Here is an 11,114-nt window from a genome sequence, read left to right on the forward strand (position 1 = left end):
CAGGTCGGTAACGATTGGCGAGATATAGTGACTGAGAATTATTTTCATTTGGCTCATTAGCGTTGGACCATTGGTATTCATTTTTGTGTGGTAAATTGTCCCGGTATTGAAAGTTTTTCATTTCGCATTTTTTTATTTTTCTAATAAAAAATTTGTTGAACCTACGCTTTTGTGTAAAACTAATGTAGAAAAATTAAAAAAAGCAAAAAATTCGTCAAATAATGTTTTTAAAGCTTTGTTAAAAAAAAATACAAACGATTATGGTAAACCTGGTTTAATCTAAAACTGACGTATGTTGAGGTGCAATTAAAATTTTATGACATATTAATTAATCAAATCAAACCTTGAGTCCAAGTCCAAGAAACAAGGAAGATTGAAATCCCGCTGTAATAAAAGAAAAGTATTATACTGCGAGATTGTACACTGTACATAGTGGAGGTGGAAAATTACAGTGAAGTACTTAGCACAACAAACCGACATTATTGCACACGTAAACATGAATAGCGAGGTGAAACATAGCCAAAAAAACCCGGAGGAAAAATCGAATTTTCTGAGTCTGTTAGTCTTCGGGTGAGTAAATACAAAGAAAGTGATAAAAAACTTTAGACATGAGAAAGTTGACGAAATGCAAGCAATGAGTTGAGTAAATACTGATTGATAAAACTTAACTTTTTAAGTTCATTTTAGGTATAGAGTGTAAAAATTTCTCCAGAATAAATTGTCAAATGCGTTAATTTCTTCTCTTCTTCTTGACTTACGAGGATATTTATCTTCAAAGAAATTATTGGGAAAACTATTATTTCATGCGATTTAATAGAAATGAGTATTTAGAAAAAAGAGTCAAGAATTTTCGATTTCTCTAATCGCAAAGTTTGAGTAGATCATATTCTTTTGATAAAATCTAACCGACAGAATATAAAAATATTCACAATATTCACACAACAGGTGGATGGCACCTATATTTTGGAAAGGGGCGAAACGGGATCTACAAATAACTGACCTGCAGTACGATCCATTGAAAACAGACCAGTCCGAATACCTCGGTGATATTTTGGAGAGGTAATTCTGTCCGCGCTTCACGTAACCAGAAAAATTACGTTTTCTTTTTTCCATTTCGTGCAGCCGTTCTGCAAACTAACATTTTCCTTCTACCGTTAAAAGTCGATTTTCTTCTCACTGATAAATATAGTGTTATAAATAAAATTTTATATCATTCGATTTTATAAACTTCATTTCAACAGTTTGTATTAATTTCAATTCTTCAACATTCGAACAGAGAATGGTCAAAAGAATTACTAGAATCGGAGGCTGAGTTGACGCGAAAAGAGAACGGCGAAAAGAAGGCGAAAAGGCGGGCGAGTCTGACGCGGGCGATAATCAGGGCCTTCTGGTTCCCTTACATGTTACAAGGGCTGCTTTTGCTGGTTCAGTCAACGGCGTTGCACGTCTCTCAGCCTATGTTGCAAGAGTGGATAATCGGGTACTTCAACCATGGCGAGAAAAACCTCGTAACGCAAACCGAGGTCCTCGTCTATGCCGGTTGCCTGGTAATCGTGACTCTCCTTGTCGTCTTTATAACTCACCACACGACTCTGCGCACGCAGCAAATTGGTATGCGAGTCAGGGTTGCTTGCTGCTCGATTTTGTACCGGAAGGTGAGATAATAGACAGTTTTTTCGATCGGGACGAAACTGAGCAAGATAGCTTTGGCAAGAGCAATTAATTGATATTATAATTTCGGGTCATTTTCACGAATTATGGAATTTCGGAAGACTTGACGCTAAATGCCAGGCTTCCATTTCGTTCCATATTCACAGTGTGAGGTAAAATTTGGAATCAAGAATATTTTTTTTTTTTTAATTATGGGTACGGAGTTGGTTTAACGTGATAATTTTTTCCAAATGTTCGTTTTCGAACGAATAAAGGATCGCGTAATAATGAACATTAAATCCACGTGGTCAATGTTGTTTTTTTTTTTTTATCAAATTCTCTATTGTTTTGTCAAATTTATATTCGAAGTCTATGTGCTCTTTTTTGTGGCGTTAAAGATTTATTTCCAGATCATCTGCAAGTTGAAATTCTAAGTATTTCCTTTGTTTATAAATTTATATCTTGAATACAGAACTTGGCGAGAACATTTGTCCACGTTATGTTCATAATCGTAAACTGTTGCTGCAGCGCACTCCATTTTACGAAATATATGGTTGCGTAAATCAGTATAATGCATTGCTGCGTGTGATAAGACTAATTGATATCATTCATCGTAGGCGATCGATGTTTGCTCGTAAAATGAAGTGATCGTTGAAGAATAAACTGCATAGATAAAGAAGGATTACGATACGATTATATTTGTGTTAACGATGAAACATACAGCTGATAATAAATGAGCTATGGCTGCTTAATTGTTTGTCGACCTTAGTACTTTCAAGCGTTAATTCTTTCTCCATATTTCCTTGCAGATTCTCCGAATCGATCAGGCTTCCTTTAACAACACCGCCTCTGGACGGGTTGCGAATTTAATCAGCAATGACGTTGCTCGGTTTGACATGGTCCCGGTATTTCTTCACCACATTTGGATAATGCCGATACAGGTGAGAATGAACACAAATTCACTCACATTTTCAGTATTTTTTGGAGATTCAAAAACTGACACGTCGATCTTACCCTGAAATAATCCTCCTCCTTTGTGAAGTCGGGCAACAAGACAAATGAGTTGATATAAACTCTTTCAAGATTTTGTCATACTCAGAAACATCTTGAACTTTTCTACAGTTTATCGCAAGTATCTTCAGTGATCATAACTTTCGCCAATATTGAAATCCTTAATGCGAGTGTGGTTAGGGCAATATGGCATCGGATTTGGGTAACAGCTGATCGCTTTTGACAAATCTTATATTTATAGATGCATGAAAAACGTTGTCTAAGTTGTTGGTCTTTTATTTTGTGACATTGAATCATTGTAGAGTAAAATATATCATAAAAAACCGCTTTCATAATCAAATACAGGACTGCTGGTATAGTAGATTTATCACTAGATGGAGCCTTCCGAATTTAAGGATCCCAACATTAAAGAGATCGAATTTTCCTGCTCAGAAAGATTGCCACTTTGCTAGTTAACTACTAATTATTTCAAGTCTTTCTTTGATTACAGGTGATGTTGATAGGATACGTGATGTGGCGATCTGTCGGTGTGGCTTCGTTGGTGGGAATCGGAACAATGATGTTACAGACAATACCGATTCAAGGGTATTTGAGTCACCTCAGCGCAAAGTTGAGGTCAAAGATTGCAGTGAAGACGGACGAGCGCGTGCATTTGATGAGCGAACTGATTTTGGGTATTCAGGTAAAATGGGTTATTTTCTAATGATTTAAAAATTCTATTAATTGCGGACTTAAATGCGTTAAGATTCTCAATTTCCAGGTAGTGAAAATGTACTCGTGGGAAAAACCGTTCGAATCGATCATGTCGAAGGTTCGAGGTCTGGAAGTAAAACTGATCGGCTACACTTCATACTTGAGAGGATTCTATCTGAGCGTTATGGCGTTCTCCGAAAGAGTTTCGCTTTATTTAACCCTTATCACGTTTGTCATTATGGGGAATTCCCTCACCGCTCAAATCACCTTCGTTCTCGCCAGTCTGTTCAGCATTCTACAATTCTCCTGCACAATCTGCTTCCCTCAGGCTATCATACAGGCGGGTGAAGCCAACGTGTCTTTGAATAGACTAACGGTAAATTAACCCATGTGGTGTCAATATTGTACCCAGCGAGTAATTTCCTAACGGTTAATTTACAGTACCCCAAACTTGAAACAAATATTTAACGAATTGACTTTGCTTTATTCTCTTCGCAGGATTTCCTATTACTTGATGAATTCAAGCATACAGAAAATTTTCCCGTTACAACCGAAATCGAGAAGAATGGAGTTTCGAATAACACGGAGAGAATCAAGTCTCCGGGTCAGCAAACAAGAAACGAAGTTGGAATAGAGATGTGTAAAATTGCCGCTAACTGGGTTCACGGTCAGCTGCCACCGACGCTTTCTGAGGTCTCTTTGACCATAACTGCCAGGTCACTGTGCGCTCTGGTCGGTCCAGTTGGCTCAGGGAAATCGTCACTGCTTCATCTGGTGCTGGGTGAGCTGCCGATCAGAGCTGGAAGACTGTCATTGTTCGCCGGCGGAAATGGGTCGAAAACCAAGATCATTGATACTCGAGATATCCGCATCTCATACGCCAGTCAAGATCCATGGCTGTTCTCCGGTTCCGTTAGGGACAACATTCTTTTGGGTCAGCCGTTTGACAAGGAAAGGTACCACGAGGTGGGTTCAAGTCATTTGTACTCAGTCCGCTTTCTGGACTTTGACCAGCTTAGCATATTCACCAATATGCTTAGTGATGCGTTGTGAACCATGCCGATACTGTTCCAGGTAACCAGAGTATGCGCGTTGCTGAAGGACTTCGAGCAGCTTCCTCAGGGCGACTTAAGCTTTGTCGGGGAAAGAGGAGCGGCTCTTTCCGGAGGGCAGAAGGCTCGGGTCAATTTGGCCCGAGCGGTTTACAGAGACGCTGACCTCTACCTGCTCGACGACCCTCTAAGTGCAGTTGACCCTCGAGTTGGCCGGCACTTGCTCGAGGAGTGCATCAGTGGATTCCTGAAAGGAAAAACCCGGATCCTTGTCACTCATCAGCTTCAATATCTCCAGAAGGCAGATACTGTCGTTGTTCTCAATCACGTACGCCTAACATGATCCACAGTCACAAAAATCGGAGTGTGACTGGAAGATCTTTAAGAGGCTGTTTGCTTTCAGGGTTTCGTTGAACACCAGGGGACCTTTGCTGAACTGGCCAAATCGAATTGTCACATTTTCGGTTCCGAGCTGTCTGACGAAAACAACGAAGCCGCTCACTGTAATGACAACAATTCCGACGAATTGGATTGCAAGGTATAGGTCGATTCGACAAACAACAACCTTGGTTGTAATCAGACTGACTTTTCGGTCTAGACTTTTTAATTCGGTGGCTTTTTCCAGACGCAAACGACTAAATTTTGGGATGAGCTGAGGTTGACGAGTCACAGAGTGGTCGAAGGGGCCATCAGAGATGAGGAAGCAGCGACTGGAAAAATGTCGAACAAAGTATACCAAGGGTACTTAACAGCCGGTAATAGTTTGTGTTCGCTCATATTTATAGCAGCGATATTCATTGCTGGCCAAATAGCGGTGAGTGGAACCGATTACTGGGTCGCGTATTGGACGAACCAGGAGACTCAGAAGGTGGCGTCGATGGAGTCTACGGCAAATGTTGACTGTCGAGAAACGACGAGCATAAAGTTATCGGACTTGAAGTGGTGCGATGAGTTCAGATTGCTGAGTTCAAATCTTCCAATTTACATCTATACATTCTGCATTGCTGGTCTCGTTATATTGACGACACTGCGAAGTTTCCTCTTCGTCAGGATGTGCATGAACGCAAGTCGCCAGATTCACGATTCAATGTTCAACAACATTCTGAGGGCTACAATGAGGTTTTTCAACACTAATCCGTCCGGTGAGCTGCGATGACAAAAGTGCTTGGGAATGATTACCTATTGCCGGAAAATTGATGGTCTTATGATGTTATAATCGCTAGGACGGATCATGAATCGATTTTCAAAGGACATTGGAACGATGGACGAGGTGCTGCCAAAGGTAATGCTCGAGGCGCTTCAGATATTCGCTATTCTGTTGGGGATTATGGCGATGGTGGTAATTGTCAACCACTGGATGATTATACCGACCGTGGTGATGGCGGTGGTTTTGTACGTGGTTAGAATCTACTACCTGAAAACAGCTTTGAACGTGAAGCGCCTTGAAGGCATGGGTAAGGGTGATCTTTTCAATAAAATTCGCTGTGTCCGTTCTCCGAACTGACCGCTCTTCTGCTTCAGCCAAAAGTCCGGTTTTCTCACACGTCAATTCTACCCTCGCGGGACTTACGACCATCAGAAGCAGGGGAAAATCGGTACAGGAATTACTGATGCGAGAGTTTGACCGTCATCAAGACGCCCACACGGGCGCTTGGTACCTCACCATTGTCGCCTCGAACGCCTTTGGCTTCATTCTTGACCTCGTTTCCTGCAGTTTTATTGCCTGCGTTTGTTTCTCCTCAATCCTGATGGACGATGGTTCGTACCTTTAGATTTTTATCCTCTGCTGCCAGTCTGATTAAGCATAATTTACAAATCCGGAATGCTCTAGAATCTTCACTATTCGCAGAAAGCACTCTTCCTGGTTCCGTCGGACTCGCCATTAGTCAATCGCTGATACTGACTGGCCTTGTTCAGTACGGTGTCCGGCAGAGCACAGAGGTTATCTCGCAGATGACCTCCGTCGAAAGAGTTCTACAGTACACTAATGACTTGCCCAAGGAGGGACCTTTCACCAGTAATAACACTCCCGCGTCGACTTGGCCTTTGAAAGGTGGTTTAATATTGAATAATGTCTCGATGAGGTACGTCGAGGACAAGCCACCGGTTCTTAAGGTATAATTATTAGCTTATTAAATGATAATGAATATGATAACTCAATCTGGGATCTCTGAACGCATTCTCGATTTATTAATTGAGGATTAAATTACTGCTCGCATTTCCAGTTGGTCAATTTCATCCAATCTATACGTATAGCTGTTTATTGTTAGAAATCTTCTCCGAAAGAAAACTTCTTATCTGTTGAGATTCACTGATTTTTGGATTTATAGTTCATACAGATTTAGATACAGATATATGTGTGCCGTAGTGTTTGAAACATAAAGCTTTTCAGTATCTAAATTATTCCGGTCGATCAGTGTCCATGTGTTGACTATACGTTCAATCGCTGGATTAAATCTTATACTGGATATTGAATTAAGGTAACGTACTCCTTAATTATATTTCGAACGGTTGTTCAGAGGCATTATATTTAGTTTCCTGAGGATGTTGCCGTATGAGTTCGTTTGAAACTGGATGCGCATGGGTTTGAAGAACTCATTCAAAAATTGTTTTATCTGACTCGGAAAATCTAATTATATGTAGTCATGGACTATTTTTCTATGGCGGTATAATATTTCCCAATGGAAAATTGTGGTGTCATTAGACGATCGATCGTATCTCTGAACACAGTGGTTTATTGTTTAAACGGTAGAACCTAAACTTGACGATAAACCCTGGCTGGAAGATTGGTATAGTGGGAAGAACCGGGGCTGGAAAGTCTTCTATAATATCAGCGTTGTTTCGGCTGACTGAAGTTGGAGGTGAGGGTGAAATACAGCTGGATGGGATCGACACGAAGTCCATCGGACTGCACGAGCTGCGACCCAGAATCTCGATCATCCCTCAGGAGCCGATTTTGTTCTCGGCGAGTCTCCGGTTCAACTTGGATCCCTTCAACCAATTTTCGGATGCCGAGCTTTGGGACAGTCTGCGGCAAGTTGAGCTTGGTGACGTGGTGCAGACCCTCGATTTCAAGGTCACCAGGGGCGGAGTAAACTTCAGCGTTGGACAACGCCAACTGATATGCTTAGCTAGAGCCGTTCTCAGGAGGAATCGAATCCTCGTTCTTGATGAAGCAACCGCCAATGTTGACCGAGGGTGAGTTTTACTGAAATCGGTTGGGTACATTTATCCAATGCACTATTTGTGGCCATCCAGTATAAATTTCTGCGCTTGAAAAGTTTACTTGTAAGGGGATAAATCGACGTGCCGACAAATTCAGCAGATCCTCAGACACGATATTAAAAATAATCAAAATAATGCCGAAATCGTATCTTAGCAATTTTTTTATTTAGATAGTTGCGAATGACATCTTTTCGGCATAAAGGTTTATGTTAGAATTTATGCTTGTGTGATAATTCAGCAAAGTTAGAAAAGAAAGATGTAAGAATACGGAAGACATGGGATTCTGATATCAGCAGTGTACCATAACCTCAAAGTGAGTGAGAATCTGTCGTAACTACGTTCAGTGTTTTCGTCAATTTTTACGCTCGCTTAATTTCTTATAATTACTGGATTCCTGAGCAGAATCCGAGTTCAAGCAAGTTTCGGGCAGAAGTTTTCAGTACAGCAGAATCTGGTTATAAGCTAGTGTTCGGGGCTACAGGGAAACCAAATTTGCAGAAAAGTCGTAAAATCTGGTTTCCCTATTGCAATGCATCGACGTAGCGTTCTCGATGTGTGTAACAGCGTCGGTGAAATGCGAAACACTAACGGATATAAGCAATCCTCTATCTCGCATAGCCACGTGGTATACTGATTGTAAGTGGTATAGCGGCGTTTCGTTCGTGTTTAAAAAATCAAATATTCATGATGGATATATAAAACCTGATGTTGTTTGATATAATCTTGGTGATGCGTGTTTTATAAAATCTATCGAACGTATATTATTCTTTATGATCATTGAGAAATAATAAGACGAAAAATATCAATTACCTATCGAGTCGAAATAAATAATATAGAAGTTGCGGAAGTACTAAAATTTTTATTAAACAAGAAATTATCTTTACGATCGGTAGTATAATATGTATATTTTACATAAATCCAAGAGTTAAAAGAATAAAACCGTTTATATTCATTTTGACCTTAGTAATGATTTCATGAGCAGGTTTATGAGAGACAAAAATGTTTGCGTTATTTTTCTTTTGAACCTTTGAAATATACTCAGGATTTTTTTAACTCTAGCATTGGTACACCCAATAGTAATTAAATGGTTAAAGCGACGCTAGAAGAGATTGCTTATAACCAGTTATGTTGCGCAAAACTTGGCCTTCGCTTGTGGGGGACCGCGCTGAGCAGACTTGTAAAAAATAGGAGGAAATATTGCTTATAACCATATTGTTTACAACCAGATTTTGCTGTACTTGGTAAACTTTAATGTTTAAAAACTAGTGTTTACGTTGGCCAATAAGCATATCTGTAGGTACCATTTGTGGCTATAATCTCAAATTACATGTAATTAATATTGGCGATCGACACTACCGCTCCAATAGCGCCATTTTCTTGTATACATAGCTATAGCATAACATAATAATTGACACCACGTGGCGCACTCCAATGGCAGTTACGTAAAAATTCACCAGGTTCGCGTGCCGATCGCCAATAGCCACAACTGGTGGTAAGGTGACCAAATTCGGTACATCACTTTAACTTCCCTTTTACCAGTACCGGTTAAATGAAATTTTCAATCATTAGAACCGATGCTCTGATCCAAAAGACCATCAGGCAGAGATTCACTGATTGCACGATACTGACGATTGCTCATAGAATCAACACGATAATGGACAGTGACCGCGTCTTGGTCATGGCGGAAGGCCGTATCGTGGTGAGTGTGCTTATAATTGAGTGATTATAACTCTCTGTTATGGTGAGAATTCGAATATTTGAAACGCGATCTTTTTCACTCATTGTTGGTAATTCCCTTTTTACAGGAGTTCGGTCATCCCTATTCACTGTTGAAAAATCATCAGGACGGTCCGTTTTCGGAAATGGTCAAACAAACCGGCAGTTCGACGTCGAAAAAATTAATTGCCATCGCCGAGAGCGCTTATCAATTGACGAACTCTGGATTGGAGGAAAATCTAAACGATACTTTAGTCACTAACAATCAAGATAACTCGACGTATTTGTAGCGATTCGATTGCACCAGCAGCTTTAACGTTATCACTTCATTATCCATGCTTCATTATTTATAATTTTATACTACCATGCCCGAATTGTATTAGTACATGATTCGATGCAACATTGTGTTTCGAATCGATCATCGAATTATTCACATTTCAGTTCACACTCAGTTGAAACTGTCACTGACAATTACCAACAATAAATGTACATGCACGTACAAAATACGGTATTGTGCGAAAGAGCCACAATCTACACTAAGAAAAAAACTTAAATCACTATAACGTAGTTCTGAAGAATTGGAAAAAAGACAGCGTACGTCAGATTCCTTGTATCGTTTGAGGAAATGTAGTCAAGCTGTTATGGGAAGTACCAGAGCGATGTATGTTTCCCATCTCTGCAATATGACTATACGCAGAATTACTCCAGGATAAAATATCGCGAACAGTTTTTCTCTAACGTCAGACTTCCTATAATATGACGACCACTTTTACTATGCATAAAAATGGCGCTGATCTTTGTTGAATAATTTGAGTTTACACCAAATTTCGGGTTATCGACCAGACGACTTATTGACTTATCTTTCCGGATTTTGACCCCCGCCCATCATCAGGTATAAAACGCAGGCAGCTGTACCGTAAATTTCGAGGGATTGCTCACTCGCAAATTCGGTGGCACGACAATTTCCAAAAGGAATCGATTTCTTGTGATTTTTACTGCGATTCTCGTGATTTCCGAATCAATGAGATCACCTGCGACATATATTGACAATAATTAATTTACGATTAAGGCCACGACGGTACTCAATCAATAATGTAGATTATTAAATAAATTGGAATTCCCAGCGATTCCCCAAATGACCTCATTTTTTTGTGATTCCCCAGTGAAGCGACTGTAATTATTAAATGATTTTATTTCATTAGTTTTTTGTAATATTGTATGCAAAGTGAAAATTTGATATATTTTTGTAATGATAAAATTGTATATGTAATTTTACGATTATTATTATTATATTCATTGTATTTAATGTATAAGGAATTAAAAATGATTATCATTCATTATAACTTATTTATTTATAGTTATTTAATCCTTTTTTGTGTAACAATATTTTAGTCTTATGATTTATCACACGAATTCAATTATTTTTGTACGCGGGTACCCGGGTATCTGGTTGGACTATACGTGTACGTTTTTCAATTTTGAATTTTTCTTAGTTAAAAATAAAAAGAATAAAAAAAATGTTTTCAATGCATAGTTTGGTAGAAAATCCGTCAAATCGTGGAGATCCGGGAGGTTTTTAGCGATTTTTCTGAAGGGAAAAAACGATTCAACAAAATGTATGTCGATGGGTACCTGTGATAAAGATCAGCGAATGTCGTGCACACTCGAGTGTGATTGGTGTAGGGCCTCCAATTCGTCATAAATCGCTTCCCGTCTTGTCCCTTAAGCCGAAACGTTTTGGTTTTTTATAAATAAAAGTTTATTTCG

At 39.5% G+C, this 11,114-nt stretch overlaps 1 protein-coding gene across 2 annotated transcripts; it reads left to right on the plus strand.

The window, feature by feature from the left end:
* LOC124305103 (ATP-binding cassette sub-family C member 4-like) lies at positions 1-10,486 on the plus strand. 2 transcript variants are annotated; one of them, XM_046764145.1, is made up of 16 exons: positions 1-570; positions 946-1,059; positions 1,277-1,655; positions 2,460-2,591; positions 3,152-3,343; positions 3,422-3,730; positions 3,853-4,320; positions 4,429-4,734; positions 4,810-4,944; positions 5,032-5,548; positions 5,630-5,866; positions 5,928-6,164; positions 6,256-6,521; positions 7,159-7,604; positions 9,201-9,330; positions 9,437-10,486. In XM_046764145.1, the coding sequence occupies exons 1-16, from the start codon at positions 497-499 to the stop codon at positions 9,635-9,637; spliced, it is 4,143 nt and encodes a 1,380-aa protein (XP_046620101.1). In that variant the 5' UTR covers positions 1-496; the 3' UTR covers positions 9,638-10,486. The 2 variants fall into 2 exon arrangements, with proteins under 2 accessions (XP_046620101.1, XP_046620102.1); XM_046764146.1 differs by having other exon boundaries at positions 5,630-5,860.
* Positions 10,487-11,114: the final 628 nt, after the last annotated feature.

Source organism: Neodiprion virginianus, chromosome 5 (assembly GCF_021901495.1).
Source record: "Neodiprion virginianus isolate iyNeoVirg1 chromosome 5, iyNeoVirg1.1, whole genome shotgun sequence".
NCBI classification, from domain to species: domain Eukaryota; kingdom Metazoa; phylum Arthropoda; class Insecta; order Hymenoptera; family Diprionidae; genus Neodiprion; species Neodiprion virginianus.